At 49.6% G+C, this 23,108-nt stretch overlaps 1 protein-coding gene across 6 annotated transcripts in view; it reads right to left on the minus strand.

Moving 5' to 3' along the window:
* Window positions 1–23,108, minus strand: part of PCM1 (pericentriolar material 1) — a 1,361,399-nt gene that overhangs the window by 1,026,410 nt on the left and 311,881 nt on the right. For all 6 annotated transcript variants that reach the window (XM_078678108.1, XM_078678107.1, XM_078678103.1 and 3 more), the window contains one exon: window positions 443–600. In XM_078678108.1, the coding sequence (XP_078534234.1) occupies window positions 443–600 (158 nt within the window). The remainder of the gene's footprint in view (window positions 1–442; window positions 601–23,108) is intronic.

Here is a 23,108-nt window from a genome sequence, read left to right on the forward strand (position 1 = left end):
TCTCCAAATATGCTTGGTTCAAATTGGTAAAGTTTAATAGTTTACAGTAATCTACATTCATAAATACATTCAATTTCTAATTGGAAGATTCTTTAAAAAAATTATAAATGGGTAAAATCACTGCTTTTAGATGAGTATTAATACGTTTTCCACCACCCTTTATTCACACAGGCACTGGATGACTTACTAAGGAAATAGTATACAAACTGAAGCCTCATATGCAACAGAAAATGGAGAAAGAGCACATACAGTTATCTGTTACAGAGATTTGCATGAAGAAATTCATGATATTTTAGATGCTGGTGGAAGAACTTTAAATCTTGGATTTTACATAGTATTTAAAGAAAGATCAAATTTGTATTAGAAAAGCACACAGAAGAGCAAAGGTAAAAAACATACAATATCAAGTTAAACAAAAACACTCTACATTCTAAAATCATACCCAATGATGACGCCATATTTAAAGTCCTTATATTTGCAGCAGTTCGGTTGTTTATTTCACAATCTGTGTTGAGAGGCCTTCCATCTCGGTTATTAGTTGCACACTGGGCATTAGAATTGCTGTTCACTTCAACCCAGCTGCCAAATCTTTGAGGATTTCTAAAGAAAAATCATAAAATCAGGACACCTATAAGCTTGCTTTCCAATTTATTACGCTTTAATATAATATAACCTTTCACAAAACTATATATATGTGCATGATAAATAGCAATACAAGGAATTAAATTAGGTGAGCAAATGTAGAATGCACTGACTGCAACAAGAAGCACAATAGAATGCAGCTCAAGAAATGACAATACAATGTAATGTTATCTAAGTGTTCTAAAGTCAAAACGTCTTGGTGATATCTGGTTAATACAAAGTAAGGTACTGAGGTATAATAGCATGGAAAGATAAAACAAGCATTGGCATAGTCAATAGGTCTCGCTTAACACTTATAAGGTCCCAAATGCGAGACCTATTGGCTATGCCAATGCTTGTTTGACCTTGCACAAGAACCAAATAAAATTGTGTGTTCTACAATTCCCCGAAAAATGCAAGGAGGAGGGGGAGATTTTGCAAATTTATCATAGCAAACACATAATGTATGCAATTTTAAATACATTGGGGTGGGTGTGCTCACAAGGGTAGCAAACATTTATGTGTCCACCAAACATCATACAATCAATAAATGTCCCTCTAACACAGCAAGGGCAAAAAGTCCTTAATTACAAAACAAATGACACGTGGGCAATCAAGTCCAGAGCATACTGCAGTTGAAAAATAATACATTATGGGATGTCTTTATTAGAGCAAAGACCACAGTAAATAGCCGATTTGTGTGACGTCCAAGACGCATCTTCTCAGATGGGATCTTAAACTTACATGAAAGAGGAGATGGACCTAGCCAGACACGAAGGCGGCCGCCTCTTCTGTCACAGGTACACATTACCCAGGGTTGCAAAAAAAAAAAAAACGGCACTAGGCAGCTCCGATCAAAGGGTGCGTGCAGGCTCCCAGGTGACTACAATTTTAGAAGATGCTGCTCAAAGCGCCTGCTTCTGAGATGAATCAACAATAAGGAATATGCTACTTACCAGTATGCATCTGTTCTTGGCATGTAGGGCTGCTGACATTTATATCTGTGCATAGATCGCCGCCTAGTGTTGGGTCCGGATGATTGCACATTGTTGTCCTGGAAGAGTCTTCGAAGTATCACGAGATAGGTGGCTCCTCCCCTGGACTACAGTGCGCATGGGCATCCTCAGATTGTTTTTCGCCATTGTGGAATAGATGGAGTATGATACAGTAAGTGATGACCATGCCTGAGAATAATTCTGAGTGCTACAGCTGCGACAGGCACCGGGGAGGAGGGCGGGCGATATAAATGTCAGCAGCCCTACATGCCAAGAACAGATGCATACTGGTAAGTAGCATATTCCGTTCGAGGCATGTGGGCTGCTGAATTTATATCTGTGCATAGAATAAATAGCAGTATCACCCATAGCGGCGGTTGCCCGTGCCAGCTGCAGCAGTCTGAAAAAGAGTTTTGAGAACAGCCTGACCTACAGCTGCTTGCTGTTTGGAGTGTACATCCACGCAGTAGTGTTTGGTGAATGTGTGTATGGTGGTCCATGTGGCTGCTCTACATATATCCTCTAGAGGAATGTCACCTAGGAAAGCCATGGATGCCCCTAACTTGCGTGTGGAATGTGCTCTTGGGGGAACTGTTAATGTGCGTTTAGCCTTTTGATAGCAGATCTGTATGCACTTAACAATCCATCTGGCTATACCTGATTTTGAAATTGGGCTACCTTTGTGCTGTGGAGAGAAGGCAACAAACTGTTGCTTAGTTTTCCTGAAATCTTTAGTCCTGTCTATGCAATACAGGAGAGCTCTTTTAACATCCAGTGTGTGCAGTGCTCTGTCTGCCACTGAATCAGGATTTGGGAAGAATACTGGCAGTTCAATTGTTTGGTTAATGTGGAACTGTGACACCACCTTAGGCATAAATTTAGGGTTGGTACGCAGCACTACCCTATTAGCATGAATCTGAATGAAAGGCTCCAGAATAGTGAGGGCTTGCAGCTCACTAACCCGTCTTAGCGATGTGATCGCTACTAGAAAAGCCACTTTCCATGTCAGAAATTGTATTTCACAAGAGTGCAGAGGTTCAAAGGGGGGACCCATTAGTCTGGTGAGAACTATGTTTAGATTCCAGACAGGCGAAGGCGGGTGTCTCGGAGGAATTACCCTTTTGAGTCCCTCCATAAAAGCTTTAATGGCAGGCACTTTGAAAAGGGAAAGGTGCTGTCTGTTCTGCAGATAAGCTGCCATTGCAGCTAAATGTATCCTGATGGAACTATAGGCCAGATTGCATCTGTATAGGTGCAATAAATAACCTATGATGTTTTGTGATGATGCATCTAGCGGATTTATGTTATTATTGGAACAATAAATGACAAAACGCTTCCATTTTGCCGCATAGCACGCCCTGGTTGGAGGCCGCCTAGCCTCCTTGATGATGTCTATACATTCAGGGGGCAGGTTAAGGTAGCCAAACTCTATGACCTCCGGAGCCATATTGCAAGGCTCAACTGTTGCGGATCTGGGTGCTGAATGTCTCCATGGCTCTGAGTGAGGAGACTGGGAGTGAGTCGCAGTCGCTGGTGGGGCACCACTGAAAGTTCTAGGAACGTGGTGTACCTTGCTTGCCTTGCCCACGTTGGAGCAACTAGGATGAGTGTCATGGAGTGCTGCCGCAGTTTGCGCGCTACCAGCGGTATGAGCGGTGCTGGAGGAAAAGCGTACGCAAATCTGTTTGACCAGTTCATCCATATCGCATTGCCCTGAGACTGCGGGTGTGGGAACCTGGCGGCGAAGGTTTGGCATTTTGCGTTTTCTTGTGGGGCGAATAGGTCTATCTCTGGATGACCCCACTGCTGGAAATACGGTTGTAGCACTGAGGGATGTATCTCCCACTTGTGCATTTGATGGCTGTGCCTGCTGAGCAGGTCAGCCATCTGGTTGTCCTTGCCTGGGAGGTGTTCCGCCATGAGGAACATGTTCCTTTGAATGGCCCACTTCCACATACTCTGTGCTAGGTGTGACAATTGTGGAGAGTGTGTCCCTCCCTGCTTCTGGATGTAATACATTGCAGTCATGTTGTCCGTCCGGATCTGCACGACTTTGTTGCACAAATGCAATTTGAACGCCTTCATTGCAATGAAGATTGCCATCAGTTCCAGCAGGTTGATGTGCATCTTTTGCTGCTGCGTCGTCCATAGGCCCTGCAGAGTGTAATGGAGGGCATGCGCTCCCCAGCCCTGAAGAGATGAGTCCGCTGTCAGCACTATTTGTGGCACAGGCTCTTGGAACGGTTGTCCCCTGCAAAGGTTTTGTGTGTTCCACCAATGCAGAGAGTTGTATGCACGACCGGTCACCAACACTAGGTCTTTTAGCTGTCCCTGAGCCTGGTTCCACTGTCGCGCCAAGCACTCCTGAAGCGGACGCATGTGCAGCCTCGCGTGTGGGACTATAAAGATGCAGGAGGCCATCATGCCTATCAGCTGCATAAACACTTGCGCTGGGAGTGAGTGTTGGGGCCTGAATTTTTGACTTAGCACTTGCATGCTGTTGACTCTTGCGGAGTTTGGCTGTGCTGTTGCTGTCAGAGTGTTTATATCTGCGCCTAAGTACTGTTGTAGATGTGCGGGTTGAAGATGAGATTTCTGGTAATTTAGTGAAAATCCTAGACTGTGTAGGAGGTGAATTGTGCGGGACATGTGGCTGGCACATTGCTGGGCCGACTTCGCTTGGATAAGCCAGTCGTCCAGATAAGGATAGACATGGACGTGTTGTCTCCGAAGGTGCGCAGCTACTGTTGCTAAGCACTTGGTAAACACTCTGGGGGCTGTAGTGACCCCGAAAGGCAGGACCTTGAACTGGTAATGCTGGTTGTTTATGGTGAACCTGAGATATTTCCTGTGACTGGGGTGAATGGGAATGTGGAAATATGCATCCTTCAGGTCTAGGGTTGCCAGGAAGTCCCCCTGACTGAGCAATGGTAGAACTTGCTGCAAAGTGAGCATGTGAAAATGTTCTGACCGGATGTATTGGTTCAGAGGTCTGAGGTCTAGAATGGGCCTGAGAAACCCGTCCTTTTTTGGTATTAAGAAGTACAGAGAGTACACCCCTGTACCCTGTTGTTCTAAAGGCACGAGTTCTATGGCCCCTTTTTGCAGCATGGAGATGACTTCTTGCTGCAATAAGTGCATGTGCTCTGCGGACATAGGACGGTGCCTTGGGGGTATGTTGGGTGGAGTGGAGGTTAGTTCTAGACAATATCCGTCTGTGGTAATGCCTTCACAGACTGGCAGGAACTGCTGAAGTCTTCCCCCGACCGGTGTTATATGGTCTGGGGGCAGTGACAAGACGTCACTGTTTATTGGTGGCGGAGGATCTGGCATTATCATTTCCCCGTCCTCTGTCTTTGGTGCTGTTCCCACGGTATCCACCCCTATTGTTCTTGTTATAGGTGGTTTGTGTGCCTCCTTTATTGAATTGGGCTTGCTGCGATGCTTGTCCCCTAGAAGCTCCCCTGTTACCGGAGCGACGAAAGGAACCGCCCCAGAACTGTTGTGACTGTAGAGCTCCCATGGACTTGGCAGTTTCCGTGTCTTTTTTAATTTTTTCTAGGGTCGTGTCTACATCAGGACCAAATAGAAAGTCAGGGTTAACTGGCTGATTAAGCAGCGTTGTTTGGATTTCTGACTTGAAACCAGATATGCGGCGCCAGGCATGCCTTCTGAGCATCACACTAGTGTTTATGGCCCTAGCTGCTGTGTCAGCTGCATCTAACGCACATTTAATGGATGCGTTTGAGATTAGCTTCCCCTCCTGTATCAGCATTTCTGCTCCCTCTTTGTAAGCATCAGGCAGGTGTTGCAGTAGCTGCTCTAACGTGTCGTAATGAGCTCCATCATATCTGGCTAATAGGGCCTGTGTATTTGAGATTCTCCAAATATTAGCCACTTGAGCTGCTACACGTTTGCCAGAAGCTTCCAAGATCTTGGATTCTTTGTCCGGAGGAGGAGCATCACCACTTGTCTGAGAGTTGGCTCTCTTACGAGCATTAGCCACCACCAAGGAGTCCAAAGGGAGCTGGCCTTTGATATACGTAAAGTCTAAAGGCGCAGGCCGGTACTTCTTTTCAATCCTGGGCTTCACAACCCTTGCCCTTGTTGGTTCTTTAAAGATGTCACTAGCGTGTTTGAGCACACCTTTAAGCATAGGCAACGTCTTCACTGCTCTTTCTGAAGTAGAGATGGTATCGAACAGAAAGTCTTCCTCTACTAGGTCAGCGTGCATATCCACATCATGGTTAAGGGCTGCCCTCTCAATCAATGCGTTAAACGCAGCAGTGTCCTCATTAGGTGATGTTTTGACCACATAGGACTGAGTGTCAGGCGCGGTGTGTGGCTCATCAGGGTCAGTCCATGGTTGGGACTCCTCTTGATCCGTGTCAATAGGATAATTAAACTGTTCTTCATTGTACCCTTCCTCTACATCTTCAGTGGCATGTGTGGGAGAATAGGTACAGTCCTGTCCAAAGGGCTGTATAGGTTCAAAAAGAGACGGTGAGGTGGCAGAGTCCCTCTTCTTTTTGAGTGGAATTTTGTATGACTCCATAGGATGTTCTGGAATGATTTTCCTTTTATTAATTGTGAGTCTTCCAGACTCGAAGTCGATGAATAGTTAGGACTGATTATCATAGGATGGCGCCTGGAACTGAACGTCCTCCTCCATGGGCTGAGCCTGTGAGGCCTCCGACAATGATTTGGATGTGTCGGTGCCCTTTTGAAACTGGTCCGCCTTAGGCCGTGCGGTTGGGGGCAGTCCGTACTTTATTGGCGCCGTAAGCATTGAAGACGGACTGACCTGCTTTGAGGGAGGCATTGATTTCAATCCGACCGACTTCGACTGTTCAGCATGTTGTTTATGGCCATGCGTCGACTCGAGCTGTTGGGGCGCAGCAGGTACGCTCCTTTGCTTCGATTTGATATGTTCTTTCGGGTCGATATTGGTTTTCAACTCGAAGGCCTTGACCATTAGTGGCTTCCGAAGCTTCGGTTCGAGTGTCTTTTGAGTCTTGAGTCCTCTGGTACTGTCGCCATCTTTGGACCCGGACGTCGACGACGTGAGCGTGACGTGCTTGACTGTAGAGACGGGCTTAGTCGCTCCGATCTTCGGGTCGACACCCCCTTTCGACCCCGAGGGGCCGATGACACTTTTTGGCTTGATCGATTCCGAAGTCGTCGAGCCGATGACGGTTTTCACCAGTTTCGGTTTCGATTTAGTGTCCTTAGGTTTCGGTTTTGATTTTTCCACCGATTGTGGTTGATCGACCGATGGCTCTTTCGAAATGTTCTTAGCCGGGCCTGAAAGCGGGGCTATAGAACGTGGCTGAAAATCTTGGCTAAGGCCTTCCGGCGATGCCTCAACCTGAGCCTTGGAAGGTACAGAGTCTATAATGGGCCCCGCTACTGAGGTTGGGCCTTGCTCATCGCTTGAGTAGTCGCCGACGGCTCCGATGGCTTGTGCGTCGTCTCCTACCTCGACGATGTCTTCATCATGGACGTAGATTTCTTCTTCGTCCTCATTATAGTTCGAGTTTTGATCCGACGCGGGATCGAACTGTTGATCAGGATCCTCTTATTCTACACCCTCTTCGTCGTCAGCCTCGAAGATGTTCTCCGGGTCGGCGCTGACTCTCGTGCCGACTGTCTCGCGGCACGTCGAAGCCAAAGAGTTTTCTTCGACCTGAATCAAGAACAGGCCATGCAGCTGGCCTCGTCGTGGTCCGGTGATAGACATTTATTGCACACCGGGTGCACATCGATGTGAGGGTATTTGGAGTTGCAAACGGGACATCGTTTAAATGGACTCCGTTCCATCGTCGATCGTGGATGGGGCCTTTGGTGTCGAAAGGCAATCGGCCTTCGACGTCCGGCTCGAAGAACTGGAACAAGTTCGAGGCACCGAACGAAAGACAATACCGACGCCCCGAAGGCCTTTTGAAAAAGTTTTTATATATATTCCGAACGTGAGTTAAGAAGTACATCCGAACTCAATGGCGGAAAAAAACAATCTGAGGATGGAGAGGATGCCCATGCGCACTGTAGTCCAGGGGAAGAGCCACCTATCTCGTGATACTTCGAAGACTCTTCCAGGACAACAATGTGCAATCATCCGGACCCAACACTAGGCGGCGATCTATGCACAGATATAAATTCAGCAGCCCACAAGCCTCGAACCAGAGCTTCCGACATGAGTGTAGTGACATGGGAACTTCGTGAAAACCTGAACCATTGTTGCGACAGTAACAATTACACTCCAGTGATAGGAATTCCATGCGCCTTATTTCACCGGCTTGTGTCAGCGAAGACGGTAAAACAACACTCCTCCTTAATGTGCAAGTAAGGTAAACCTCATTAGACCTGGCACTAGACAGAACACCCCAACAACAGTGATTAACGAGGAGATGCAGCTTTAAATCGCAGCTCATCCCTGTGGTTTAGTCTGAGAAGACTTCACAGCGTCCAAGCGCTAATCCGGGCATCGAGGATCTAAGTTCTGACCCCCACCAGCAACCCCACGCTACAGCACTCAGAACTATAAATTATTTCTTATTTATTCGCGAGGGTGGACTGCTGGCTCGTAAAATCTGTGGTTTCTGCCATAGGACCCTTCAGTAGGTAGCAAGGGTGCCCCGCCTGTTTGGCTGATGCTGGGTTAATAAAACACAATTTTCAGGGTTCGATTGGCCCTGGTGCCACTGCACCTGCTGCACCCATTGTAACTCTGCCCCATAACTGAACTGGATCCGGTTCTCTTGGGAGTGCCCTCCTTGTAGATGTGGCAGGACAGAAGTACCACATATCTAACTCTACACACAGTAACGTCTCTGTCCATCTATGTGAGGGGATCCCATATTGTACATTATAGGGATATTGCAAGGGACGCCGGCTTCCGTGTGCAGATAAAGGATGTGAATGTGTATGGCCGTGATAAGCCACACGCGAACGGAAGGCCAGCAGTTGCAAAACAAAGCAGCAGAACTACTGTGCATCCACCAAGGCCAATTCCAAGCATGTCCAACAACTGGCCTTGTGACCTGAGCATCACCACACCGAGTCCTGGCTTTCAAACCAAGAGCAGCAGCACCAAGCTTACAGTTTGCACGCATTACCTTTGAAACCCCGGCATGCAAAGAGCTGCTGCCTACAAACCCCGGATTGGCTCAAGGTATCACCCAAGGCTACTTGGCAGGTATGAACACACCAACATCCACCAAAAACGCAGAGAGATGCAAGAGCAGTTCCAGGAATTAAACACCCAAACACGGGGGGCGTGGCTGAGCGAGCTGCGAGATGGCCGCTTAAACGCGAGCTCCGCCGGCTGCTTCTGTAATCCTTCATGAAATCCTGCTATTTCGCCTAGTGCGCTCTCCTAACTGGTGCGGATAGAATGCTGTGAAGCCGAGACAGATTCGACTGCAAATTCGGCGTTGAAGGCCACCGGACACATCCTCTACACAGCCCCGCTGTTCCTGCCGAGCGGGACGCCCGACGGCCCTGGAGACCTCCGTGGGGACGGGACGTCAACTGAGGGCGCGGCGTGAGAGGCCGGACGCACTGACGGGCGCTGCGGCCCGCGGAGTCTACCGGCGTCGGCACCTCCACCGGAGCGGAGCAGTCCCGCTACCTCCTTCACCTCATCCTCGGCTGCGGTGCGCGGTGAGTGCTTGCGGCGCCTTCGTTGCGAGGGCAGACCCCGTCCGACCTGAAATTCGGCATTGGTGGCCGCCATCTTGTGCTGGGCTGGCGCGGCGCTGCTGTACCTGCTGCAGCCCGGGCCGGCCGGCACAGAACCCCTGGTGCGTGCTATTGACATTCAGCCCCATCCCAGTGCCCTTCGTGATGGTGGATCTGCTGACTGACCGAGCACCCCCACATTGGTGTTAACTGCGGGTGTGAGCGGCCATTACGTGGAAGGGCGCGCTTCTTTGCCTGCTGGGGCGCTACGGAGAGGCCTCTGAGGGGCTACTGTGGTGATACTTGCTGGCCTCCTGGGCCCTTTCGCCGCTCAATGCCCTTGCACTACCTGGCGCTGACTACTTCCCCTACTGGAGACCTGCGGTCTGCGCCACGTGTGACAGAGTGATCGTGCTGGCTGACCCTTTTGCTGTTGACCCTGACCTGACCATCCCAGAGCCTGCGAGTCCTGTGCCATACCTTCGGTTCAGTGCTTCTACACGGAGCGGGTGTCATTTGTGCTGGTGCATTTCCCCTGCGGCCCTTGCGCGCTGGTCCGCTACGCATAGATAATGGGGAAAGGTGATCCTCGCCAACCCCGGCTCACGTTCGAGCAGCAGAAAAAGACGGCTAAACAGGCGGACCAGGAGGCTGCGGCGGCCGGGGGACACAATACTGACCCCCCCCCAGGACATTGACGTGCCTGCATTGCTGATGGAGGTGAGGGCAAGCCTGAAAGGCATTGACGCAAAACTCGATAACATGGCCGCCCAGCTAGACGGGGTGAGGGCGCAGGTGGCCACGCATGAGACGCGCATCGATGTGCTTGAAAATAGAAACACAGAATGTTGTGAATTCCAGCAAGAAACTAAGACGCATATCAGCAATCTGGAGAAAAAAATTGAAACTCTCAGCGCCAAAGCGGATGATCTCGAGGCGAGGTCCAGGAGATGCAACGTACGCATCACGGGCATTCCGGAGACGACGTCGATGGGTAAAATGGAAGCCTTTGTGACTGACCTACTGCATGAACTCTTCTATCCAAATCTGTCCCCTGTATTCACTGTAGAAAGGGCCCATAGGACACTGGGGAAAAAGCCGCCTCTGGGGGCCCCACCTAGACCGATTCTGGCCAAACTGTTAAACTATCAAGACAGGGACACCGTGTTGAGACTGGCGAGAGAAAAAGGGAAAATATCGCACAAGGGAAATGTCATATCCTTCTTCCCTGACTTCACTCCCTTGGTCCAGGCGGCTCGCAAAGAATTTCTACCTGCCAAACGGATTCTACTCCAAGCACAAATCCCTTATTCACTTATGTACCCTGCAAAACTGAGGGTGGTACACGATGGCACGACGCATCACTTCCTGGACGCAGGCTCTGCTTTGAAGTTTGCGAAACATATAAGTAGACCCAGGTCGGGTAAGAGGGCGGACACTGGGACTGACTCTTTGAGCCAGCTAAGTGACAATGATTGACTGTCGGGATGGTGAGGTCTGGTTATGATGATCTACTGTGGCCTGTCAGTCTGTGCACCTCGATACTCACAGTCTTTAGTGAAATCACCTGTTATTGTTTTTTGTTTTCCGTTCTCTATACTTGATTGAATGCGCCTACAAAGGCAGAAGCGCACTGTTTATTTCTTCTTTTTCACCTTTGCAGAAATAGCTAACTAAATGCAGCCACCCTGTGTGAACGGGGGTGTACGCTCGGGATGCCATGCCCCGAGGGGTGTCTCCCACGATGCTGTTGTTTTCTTGTTTTGCGCCTGCTGGGTACTTAGACCTGGCGCGCTAGGGGGGGTAATGACACAACCTGTTTGGGGGGTTGCTGTGGGTGGAGGGTGGGGTTGGATTGGGAGTTCTTTGGTGTAATATTGGGCACAACGCAATGATCAAATGCTGTTGCTGTTCAGAATGAAGGTGGCAGGTCGGGTGGCGGGTGGATATGTACCAAATCAGCATCCCAGATGGAAGTGACCAGGCTCCTTACTTGGAACATTAGAGGCCTAAGCGACCACAGGAAATCTAGGCCAGTCAGTCAGTCAAAAAAAACTTTATTCGGTTAATTAAAACCATAAAAGCAGTGCATGATACATAAAATCAGATTAAACAGTACAATTAAACAAGTGTAAAGAATTGATTGCTACTCCTTCTAAGAACACAATACGCACATTAAAAAAAAGGGATTGATAGATATGGGGAACACCTATATCAACGTGTTAGAAACATTCTCATCAAGGTTTATACAGAAAGTCAGATTTGATGATTAGGTGGTGCGGCAGCTCTTAGTTTATTCTGTCTGGCGGCTGCTACTAAAAAACATGCTACACCATATGCAACCGGCACCGAGTTCAACATCTGGAGGCATAATAATGCTGGGCGTACCTGGGCAAAATTCAAAGGTTTCAAGATGGGAACAAGAAATTTTTTCCGCGGCACCAGGTAGTGCTCACAGAACATAACCAGGTGCAGAGTGTCCTGTGTTGAAAAACAGTCACATGTACAAGGGGGAAAATTTTCTGGGGTGCCCCATTCTATGTACGAGCCCAGGATAAGATGGATCGAGTTGAATCTGAACCTTGTGAGCAGGAAGCGATGGTAAGGCTTTGTAACATATTTTAAATAAGGTTCCATAGCTGTAGTTGTGGAAAGTTGAAAGAGTAATCTCACCGTAGGTTTACTGAGTTCAACCGTTTCTCTTTCGCATTCCAACAAAGTCCGAAAGTGCTGCTTCACCCACTTTACATCCTCTTTTTTAAGATTTTGCGGTAGAGAGTACATTTCCGGGCGCCCTAGCCTCGCACATGCCGCTCTAACATATGCCAGCCATGGTATAGTGTGAGCTTTGTCCAGAGATATACAATCTTTAAGGATGCGGTGATTCAAGCTGATTTCCTCATTTGTCCAGGTTTTAATCCAGCAAAGTACTGGGGACATTTTTAGAAGATCAGAGACATATCCCATGCCTAATTCATTATGTGTTGAATGTGTGGGAGAAGATTTCGGAAGTGTCAGCAGGGCCCGTATAAAATTGTTTTCAGCGATTTGTATGCCTGGAGTTGGAACATAACCCCAAATGTCTGCCCCATAGGATGCGATTGCCACACATTTGGCTCTATAAATCCTGGTCATGGCTTCCATAGGTTTTGAGCCCAATCTTTTGGAGAAGCTCAGAAGTGCTGTGGTGGATCTAATAACTCCGTTTTCCTTAAGTTTTATTTGTGGCTTCCAAGTTCCTCTCTCGTCAAAAGTGACGCCCAGGTAGCAAAAGGAGGGCACCGTCGAAATTGGTGAGTTGTTAGAGCTGAAGGATCTAATCTTCAAATTTTTCTTTCGAGAGCCTACGACCATAACATGGGATTTGGCAGTGTTAATTTTTAGGTCGAGGGCTTCCATGAAGAGGCCGAAATGGTCCAAAAGTCTTTGCAGACCTATACCAGTCCGCGCTATAAGAACAGCGTCATCCGCGTATAGGAGGACCGGGATAGGTAGCCCCCCCATACGCAGGATGTCCGGGGTGGCTGGGTTCAAGGATTTCCCCAAGGCATTGATGTACAGTGTAAAGAGGAGAGGGGCCAGGATGCACCCTTGTCTAACCCCTCTCCCTGATCTAAACTTTGCTGTACACCTTCCATCCCTCGTTGCCCTAACAGACGCAAACAAATTTAAATGAAGGTCGTGCAAAAAGCTAACCAAGGTAGTGTCCAAACCCAAATTTCGTAAGATAAACCATAGTTTTGAACGATTGACCAAATCAAAAGCGGAAGATAAATCCATAAACCCCAAATAAAGAAGCCCCCCCTTCACCACAGTATATTTACTAATGATTAGGTGAAGGTTCAAACATTGGTCGATTGTCTCTCTATGTGCCCTGAAGCCGTACTGCAAATCTGAAAGGATCCCACTCTCCTCCAGCCAATCCCCCAATCTGTGCAAGATGACTCTGCCTAAGATCTTGACGGCAGAGTCCAACAGGGAGATAGGTCTATAGCAGGCTGGGTCCGCCCTATTCCCTTTCTTAAATATAGGGACAATTATAGAGGTGGACCAGAAAAGTGGGAAGCCAGCTGTGGGAATCGCATTAAAGACGTTGGTTAAAATCTTTGACCAAAATTGTGGGTACTGTATGTAGAGATCTGCGGGCACCCCATCGGGTCCTGGGGCCTTGTGTTTGCTGGTATCTCTAATCGCCCTTTCGACTTCCATGGTGTTAAAATCCATGACCAAGTTGGAGTGGTCATGGGTATTGGCAGGTGAGGCAAGGACTGTAGAATCATAGATTTTGCCAAAATGGTCTAGCCATCTGTTGTCCTCTATGACACAGTCTAAATCCGATGTCCCGCTATCAGAAAAAAAGGGCTGATTTACAATGGCCCAAAACTTTTTACTGTCTCTAAGGACATCCACAGATAAAAGGCTATTCCAGGCTTCCTCCTTGATTTGGGTTTTGCGCTTATGGATTACGGTTTTATATTCCTTCCTTAGCTTGGCCACTATTGACCTGTCTCTGGGTTTTTGTTTAATGGCTTTCAGCAGGGCACTATGTATCCTCGAGCATTCCTTATTGAACCATTTATGAGTCTTTGTTTTCCCTTGCCCAACTGACCTTCTTTCCAAGTTCTTACTGATCCTTGAACAAATCTCCTCATATGCAACCAAAACCTTGGAGCCCTCGGCAGTTGGGTCCAAACACACTGCCATATTGGCCTCAGACTCTTGGGCTAGTGAATGAAAGAATTCGTCTGGGACAATCATCTCCCATTTTAGGCGCCTTCCCTGATCTTTAGACTTCAGATCCTTTGAAGCTGTCACGCTTAGCGGACTGCCGGTACGGAAGCAGTTTAGGTCCAAGGTCAGGAGGACAGGATGATGATCACTTGAGATAAGATCGACCACACTGTACTCACGTGCCTTTGCCAGGGCCCCATTTGAGACAAAAATATAATCTATAACAGTGTTGGCATCTCTCCCAACAAAGGTTGGGGCTCTAGGCTCGCTAATGGCTTGGGCAAATTCGTAGAGGTTTAGGTTAGCTAAAAGTGACTCCAGGTACTCGCCTTCGGTTGTGTGCTCAAAATGAGGAATGGCTTCAGACGGAGGCTTATGCACAGCTACCTCTCCAGACACAACATAGATATCGGTTTCCTACAGGAAACACATATAAACTCATCTTGCTCCCCACGAATTAAGCAATCCCGGTGGGGAATGTCATACTCAGCCATTTACTCTAATTATGCTAGGGGGGTGGCCATCCTCCTGCGTCGTGGCATGGATTGGAGGACGTCCTCAGTGGTGCTGGATGATGCCGGGAGATATGTGATTTTGCATGGAGTCCTGCTGGGCACAGAGGTGGTACTGGTTGCTGTGTATGGCCCGAATGTGGATGAACCGGAATTCTTCAGGGAGGTCTGGGCAAAGATTGATATCACAGGCTGTTCCACTGTCATTTGGGGAGGTGACTTCAATGTTGTACTGGATGAGTCCATGGACAGGCAGGGAGCCCCGAGACCCATGCACCCCAATGCTCGTCAGGCCTTGTCAGATATCATGTGTGAAGGTATGTTATTGGATGTGTGGAGGGCTAGAAATGTGAATGCTCGGGTGGGCACCTGCATATCTGCACACCATGTAGCCTGGTCCAGACTGGATTTTTGGTTAGTATCGGCGGATGTCGCCACTTGGTCCTCACGTGTGGACATACTGGCCAGGTCCCTGTCAGACCATTCCCCATGCTTACTTGAATTAAAAATCCTAGGTAATCAACGCGGCGCCTTTTCCTGGCGCCTCCCCCCAGATGCATTCCTTGATGCGGCTTTCACCGAAGAAATCCGACAGGACATTGTAGAGTACTTTGATACAAACACTGGTACAGTCAAAACAGACGCTGTGCTTTGGGATGCGTTCAAGGTTGTTATTCGGGGGCAATGCATTGCACGCAGGGCGGGGGTTCTGAAGGCAATCAGGGGCACGTTGAAACGGCTCGAGGGAGAACTGCAGCTCTTGGAGCGTGACTTCTGTGCGTCTCCTACACGCACACTGGCTGGTCAGATTAAGGGCAAACTGCTAGAATACAATGATGAAGCGCAGCGTGAACTCAAATTTCTGGGGAAGCATGCCGAGGCCCGCAGATATGGGGAGGGGGACAGACCGAGCCGCACGCTTGCCAGGTTGATTCGCCCTATCCAAATGCCCACGAGGGTACACACTATCATTGATTGCACAGGGAGGGCAATGACGGATCAGCGGCAGATACTACAGACCTTTACTGAATACTACGCCACACTGTACAAATCCACCCACTCAACCTTGGACGACACACTTGAGGCCTTTTTGGAGTCCATAGCGCTAGTATGGTTCAATAACGCACACAGATAGTACATGGATCAGCCAGTGACGGTGAAAGAGATTGTTGCCACCATCAAAGCGCTACCCCAAAACAAGGCACCTGGCCCGGACGGGCTCACGGCCGCCTTCTATAAAACATACGCGGAGGAACTGGCCCCCCGCCTGCACGCCGTCTTTGTAGAGGCTCAGGAGGTGGGAATACTGCCAGACTCGATGAGGGAGGCTATGATAGTAACGCTACTCAAACCCGACAAAGACGATAAATACACGGATTCTTACCGCCCCTTGTCCCCTATAAATGTGGATGTCAAGATCTACGCTAAAATTATAGCTGACCGCCTACAGCCACTGTTACCCTACGTGGCTCTGCCGGATCAGTCGGGCTTTATACCGGGACGCTCCACCACGCATAATTTGAGAACTATCTTCTCCGCGCTGCACTATCTCCACCCTGATACCCAGGCTGCGGTAGTGTTCCTGGATGCAACTAAAGCCTTTGACTCTCTGGAGTGGTCCTTCCTTTTCACCATTTTAGCAAGAATGGGCTTCAGCCCCCTCTTCATAAACCTAATTCGATTATTATACACCGCCCCCAGAGATAGGCTACGACTGAATGGTATGATCTCTGAGTCTTTCCCGATCTCCAGGGGAACCAGGCAAGGATGTCCACTATCCCCCCTCCTATTTGCCATCGCTATGGAGCCGCTGGCGGCTCGGATTCGCCAACACCACACGGCGAGGGGAATTGCCTTTAGTTCACGCAGCCTCCTGATCTCGTTGTACGCGGATGATGTAACCCTGTATATAAACAAACCAACCGAAAACCTAAACCCGCTACTCCGTGAGTTTGTTAAGTTTGGCGGCCTTTCCGGAGTCACCATAAATTGGTCTAAATCAGTCATATTCCCGCTCACTGATAACACCGCAGAGGTCCGCTCAGATTACCCACTCGGATGGGAAGCGGATGAAGTAAAATACCTGGGGTCTGGGTGAGCAGGAACATGCAGGAGATCTGGAACCTCAACTTTGGTAGGGCGGTTGTGTGGCTGGAGGGCAGGGTGGCGATCTGGTCCAAACTTCCTCTCTCCCTGGCAGGCAGAATCGCACTGGCGAAAATGATTGTCTTGTCCAAATTCCTTTATCTTTTTGCTAATGTACCGATTCCCTTGACACAACACTTTTTCACACGCTTGCGCTCCAGCCTGCTTGCGCTCAGTTGGGCGGGAGGCCAGACCAGGGTTTCTTGGGCACTGTTGACACTTCCACTGCGACAGGGAGGGCTAGGCGCACCAGACATGCATTTATATGCGCTTTGTGCACAGGCCCAATACTTGCACTTCTGGATCTACCCCACACCTTACCAGCCGCATGTCGCGGTGGAGACGGACATGGTCTCTCCACTCCCACTTAATGTAGCACTCTATTACAAAGCGCCGAGGCCTACACTAGATGTGAACACAGCAGACATGCTTCGCTGGTCTTGGAGGGAACTACTGAGGCGCTCCGCTCTTCCCTTGCTGTATGCACCTGCAATGCCCCTCAGACACAACCCCATGATCCCCTGCTTAGAATCCAATAGTGGGGATGTCTCCCTCGCTGGTGCCATCCTGCGCACGACTTCTACCCGGACGGCAGGTTCCTGGAGATACCCCCGGAGACACCTGAGAGCCCTATGACATTTACTGACAAATTCACATACCACAAACTGAAGGCTGCGTGTAGGGCGCTGGGAGACTGTTTTCCAGAGGAACCCCCCGCAGCTGGCTGCTCTACAGACTATACTTGCCAGGGCGTCCCGCAAAAAGCTTGTGACCAGGCTCTATAACTCAATGCAGGAACAATCCCCCTTGCTGGTACCCAGATCGCAACAACTGTGGAGTGAGGACCTTGGGGAGCCGCTGACGGATGAGCAGTGGGCATTCTGTTGTGGGCAACTGTTGGCATTATCCCCTAACTATAAGCTTCGGCTGGTGCACTTTAAATTCCTGCACAGATACTACCGCACTCCTACCTCCCTCCACCGCATGGGCCTCAGGGAAGACGACAGGTGCTGGAAGTGTGGGGCGGAGGGGGCTTCCTTCTTACATGTAGCTTGGCATTGCCCGGCGCTTTCCGAATACTGGATCGAAGTGTTCGGAGCAATAAACCAGATTCTAGGGAGGGAGGACGCCCCGTCACCACTGCTGGGCATCCTTGGTTGGGTGGTGGACACGGCGCCTGCGAACCGTAAACTTCATGCGCTCCTGCTGTTATACGCGAAGAGGCGGGTGGCAGTCAAATGGGGCCGTAAGTCCAAACCAAGACTGAAAGACTGGCTGTCTGATGTGACATATGGCCATGCTCAGTTGGGGTCATACTGGGAGCTAATGCCTGCTGCTTCGCGCCCAAGAGACATCTGGGAACCTTTCTTGCGGTGGTCGCAGCCTCCGTCTGGGACACCCCCGGTCAGCCCGGCGGAGCACAGTTGACCTGCTGTGTAGTTCTCCGGCCTGTCTTGTTGTTAATGTCTGTCCCACCCGCGGACACGGTGGCGGAGATGGCTACCGAATTAGTTGGCGACAGCTGCCTGACCGCTAGCCTTTGATTTGCTCACTGTGGCTAGGCCTCCGCCCGCATGGTCATCACTGCTGGGGCGCTGCTTGCCCGCTACCTCGACCATGCCTTGGAATAATGATTTGCTTATTTGTTTTTTCTACATGCATTCTGATGTACTTGTTTTCTAGTCAGCTGCCCTAATGTACACCTATGTTAATGTTGGAACTGTTACAAAAAAATGAAAATGTAATCTCCTTTTATGGTTTATCAACAGGAAGCATTGTAAGACCTGTTTGTGCTTGACTGCACACTGTGCATGTTTTTCATGATGTAACTGCAGCTTTCTTGCTCTGACTATTTTCAATAAAAAAAAATTTTTTTTTTAAAACACACAAACACAGCAGGTAAACCTGACACGAGATGCCACAAGCCGGCCAGTGCCACTCACGACCCCGCAACCAGACAAAGCAGATTGCAATGGAAGGGACACGGCGCTGCGCCCCTTGAAGCCCGCCTACGTCCGTGCAGCGAGGGGGCTTTGTCTGCCGGATTCCAGTGTATGTGCGCTGCACACTGATCTGCACTGCAGCCGCTCACCAGGGCACGACCATCACCCAGGGCAGCCCTAGAGCGGGCTGCGGGCATTGCGGCGCTGGGGGTATCTACCGTGCACGCAGGGTCGGCGGTGTGGGCTCCATCTCTCCGTCCACATGCTCCTGAAACATGTGACAACAAGTGGTGGCGCTGCCTCCCCTCAGGCTGGCAGGGAGAGGGCAGATCCCGCACCCAGCTGGAAAGACGACACATGGCATTCGGCTGCTGCCACCCCTTTCATCTGCCGGGTTCCTCCTTTTGGTGTGTCCCCGTGTGTGCTGCAGGGCCCCCCGGCCCTCTGTGTCTCTGCTCTGCCGGGGGCCCGTGGACACCTCCACGGGGAGGGAACAATGGCTAGATGACCGGATCGCAATCCGCGGCTATATTCACACCTCTCCCGAGCTGCCCTTTTACATGCACAATGTAAGCAGGAGGTTGTTGCAGGAGTGGTTTTGTGAGGTGTCCCCTTCAAAAGATGCGATGAAGCCGGACCACGTGCATTTGTATCACAAGCTCAGCCGGGGGTGCTATTAACAACCCACATTCGCCGGGATTCTCACCATCCCCTTATTTTCATTGCTACAAATAGGATATTTGCTGTAGCTCCCTGAAGGCACGCAACTAAATTATAGGCACATGCATGTTCCGCCGATTATCTCCTTGCAGGGGGAGTTTAGAAGGAGGGGGATCGCGAGGAATTGTGTGAAATCAGGGTGGGGTTTTCAGTCTTCTTAATCCTAAAATGCTTTACAATCACCCCACTCCCCCGCCACCATCTAGCGCACACACAAGATACACCAACACAATAGCAAAAGCCCAGTCTGGGTATAGCTTAACAGTAAATTACACAAAAAATCTATTTCAATTGGCATAACTACTCATTTTAGTCCTGTCCCACCATTTTTTCTCAAAAGCAGTTTGCCTCCTGAAACTTCTAGTTTCACTATTCAGTCTGTGAAGCTATTACAAGTCCCAGCATGCAAAGTGCTAAATGCTAAAAATGCACGCTAAGGTTCTCTGATGACGTGGTACTACGTGTTCCTTTCCTGGTCCCTCCTTGAACACATGATGGAAATTCCTGCCTTTGTTGACTTCAATTGTGCACCTGGAAACCAAAGCAAAGACCTTAATAGTACTACGTAGTCCCTGGTAAAGAGGATCACTGGAATTACGTGGCAAAGTGGGATCAAATAACGCGCCTGAGAGGACTAAACAATACGACAAGAGAAGGCTAATTATGCGGCACATTGTGTGGTATACTTATCTCTCTGATGTTAGCATTCTGACACATTCAACTAGCATTTTGAGAAGTATACGGCCCGCAGCAGATTGAAGCTGCCTAGCCGTAATAAACAAGCACAAACACGAGCGCCTGGGAGAGGAGGGGGCGGGCGCGATAATTGCTGCCAGATGGCGGCGCGCTTCCGCAAGTGAATCTCCTGACGTGCACACGTTGCCATTGAAGGCAATGGAACGCATGCACGTGCTTGGCTGAAAAGCCAAAGGGCTCAGAAAAGGTCTTATTGCCTTTGCAGCGCATGCGCGATGCGAAGCCGAGACCTAAAGATACAACATTCCTAAAAGAACGCAATCACATAAATGCATTTAATTTATAAAGCACATGCAACACTCTACAGCATGATGGTGCTAAAAATATAACAAGAGCAAGACAACAAAAAAAAAAAAAGAAGAGGATACAATAATGAAGTAAAATTAAGGTGTTCATGTTTGATTTAATAGCAGGTAGTTAGAAACGGATGAAAATGAATGAAAGTAAGGATGTTACAGACTCTTTCCAGAGGTGAATCAGAGAGTTGGAGAGTTAATCTGAGGAAAGGACGAGGACGACCTAAGAAAGAGGTCCAAGATGGAGATCTCATTATTGACAAAAGAGAAGAGTTTCAGCGTGAACATTTAGATTGGAACTGGGACCACTGACTCATTGTCAGTGAAATTGCTCTCCCACCCTCGCAGCTCCACCATTAAGTGAGGTGCCCCTGCCCCTGCACTCTTGAGTGTTGGTGATCGAGGCCCTCCTCCACCCGCAGGTTTCCCTGCGCCTCATCCCTGGTGGTCCAGTGGACCTCTGTCTCCTTTCTCTCACTCTGCTCCTTCACTCTGTTTTCTACTCTTTCTATCTTTCACCTTTCTGCACCTTTCTGCATCTCTGCTCTTTTGTGCCTTATTTTTGCCCATTTTTCCCTTTCTCTCGCTCTGCTCCTTCACTCATTTTCTCTCGTTTTTCTACCCTTTCTATCTTTCACCTTTCTGCACCTCTGCTCTTTTGTGCCTTATTTCTGCCCATTTTCCCTTTCTCTCCCTCTGCTCCTTCACTCGTTTTTCTACCCTTTCTATTTTTCACCTTTCAGCTCTTTTCTGCATCTCTGCTCTTTTGTGCCTTATTTCTACTTATTTTCCCTTTTTCTTTATCCCTTCTTTCCTCCTTTTACCTTTCCCCGCCGCTGCTGCCCCCGCGGACCCTCCCCTCCCCCAGCGCGACCGGCCCAATCCAGCTCCCCTCCCCGCTCCCGCCTCCCAGCTGTCAGCCCTCCCCGACCCCTACTTAATGGCGGCTGGCTGCAGGCGCGCCGCTGGTGCACCGAAGGCGCGTCAAAGGCAAGCACGTCTGCGCCCGTCTGTGACACGTCCGCGACCAGCACCAGGAACCCTGGACCTCCGCCCCGCCAACGCTGCGACCCAGCACCACTCCACGCACTCAACCCAAGCTGCAACAACAACTGCAAGCTAGCATCACCAGCCAACACCCATGGACCCTTCAGCTGTCACCGCTGCCGGCACACCTGCAGCACCGCCAAGAACACGGATCCAGCACAACCCGCCCACAAGAACACAACACAACCGAAGACCCTGCAATGCATCCTCGTCCGATCCCTCTGTAGGAAGGTGGATACCGGACTATGGTTGCCCCCAACTTTTTTCCTGGTGTTTTGCTGGTTTTTGACTTAGTTGGCCTGGGATCCTGCTATTCAGGACCCCAGGCTTCCTGCTCTCTCTGTTAAAATGGACTCCATGTACCCTAGGTGCATTTACCAATTGGTACTGGGCCATCTTATCAGTCCCTGTACAGTATACCTTAGGTATCCAGGGCATAGGTGTACCCAGGGCCTACCAGGGGCTGCAGCATGTATTATGCCACCCCTGGCTGGCCACCCAAATCTGACACAACTGGCTGCACGACAGCTGGGGCAAGGTGGTGTAATCACCCTTTGCTTTAGATATAGTATTCCTATATCTAACCCTAAAATGGACACATATATTCCTATCAGTCACTCCTATGGCAGGCCTTATCAATCCTGAAGGCAGAGTGCTTGGAATTATGTGAGATGGTGCTCTGGCATGAGCTGAGCCCGTTTGCAGCTTGCGGAACCAAGTCCTTATAGCTGTTCCATGATAACGCTATACCATATACTAAGTGCATTATGTACCTCGCGGTCAAATGCTAACTTTGGCATAGCATTATCAAAACATGTCGAGTAAGGTGTCATACGAATTGGAATACTAACCCCTCGCCAATTCTGGCGACGGGGTTAGCATTCCACCCTTCTAGAGGGACACGACATGTATGTAACTGTGAACCCCGGTTAAAGTCAGACACAGCCTCAGCTCCACAAAATGGATGCTGCCACCGAGACACAAGTCTGCCCTCCTGCTGCTGGGAGTCCTTCCAGCAACGGAGGCCTGGACAAAGGGTTTCCTGTCAGGGGCGGTGCTAGCACCATCCCAGACAGGATTTTGTGTATCCCAGGTAGGCAGGGCTGAAAGGAAGGTGACTGCAAGTGGCACCACGGTGCTCACTGTGCATATGCCGGCTCAAAGCAGTTCCTGGGGCACCCCAGCCCCTGAGCTGGGGAGAGACCGGACAAAGGAGAGGGGTGTAACCACCCCCCTCCTGGTCCTACCCATAGGGCAGGACCTAGTCGCGTGCCAGCCCCTTTTTCTTAGGATAAAGGTAGGAGCAGGCCCCCTTCCCAAATTAGATCATTCTGAATCTTGAACTACTTACCACGAAAGGAACTCTTGACTTTTCTGAAGACTCTCCCTTGTGGCTAAGGAGTAGCCACCCTGCACCAGCAGGCACCATCGAAGCTCTTGCAGTTTGCTGTAAGTCCATCCTCCGGATCAAGACTGCCCAGCTCGACAAGACCCGGATTCCCTGCCATCTCTGACCTCTACCTACATCATCCAGCCCAGCTGAGATTCGTGGGTGTGACGAGACCCGTGGGACCGGCCATCCTCAAGACCTGCACGACGCTTCACCAGCACGACCCCCAAGAGACCCTCGAGTAGGTGCACTGGGGTTTGAGAAGCCCTAAC

Source organism: Lissotriton helveticus, chromosome 2_2 (assembly GCF_964261635.1).
Source record: "Lissotriton helveticus chromosome 2_2, aLisHel1.1, whole genome shotgun sequence".
NCBI classification, from domain to species: domain Eukaryota; kingdom Metazoa; phylum Chordata; class Amphibia; order Caudata; family Salamandridae; genus Lissotriton; species Lissotriton helveticus.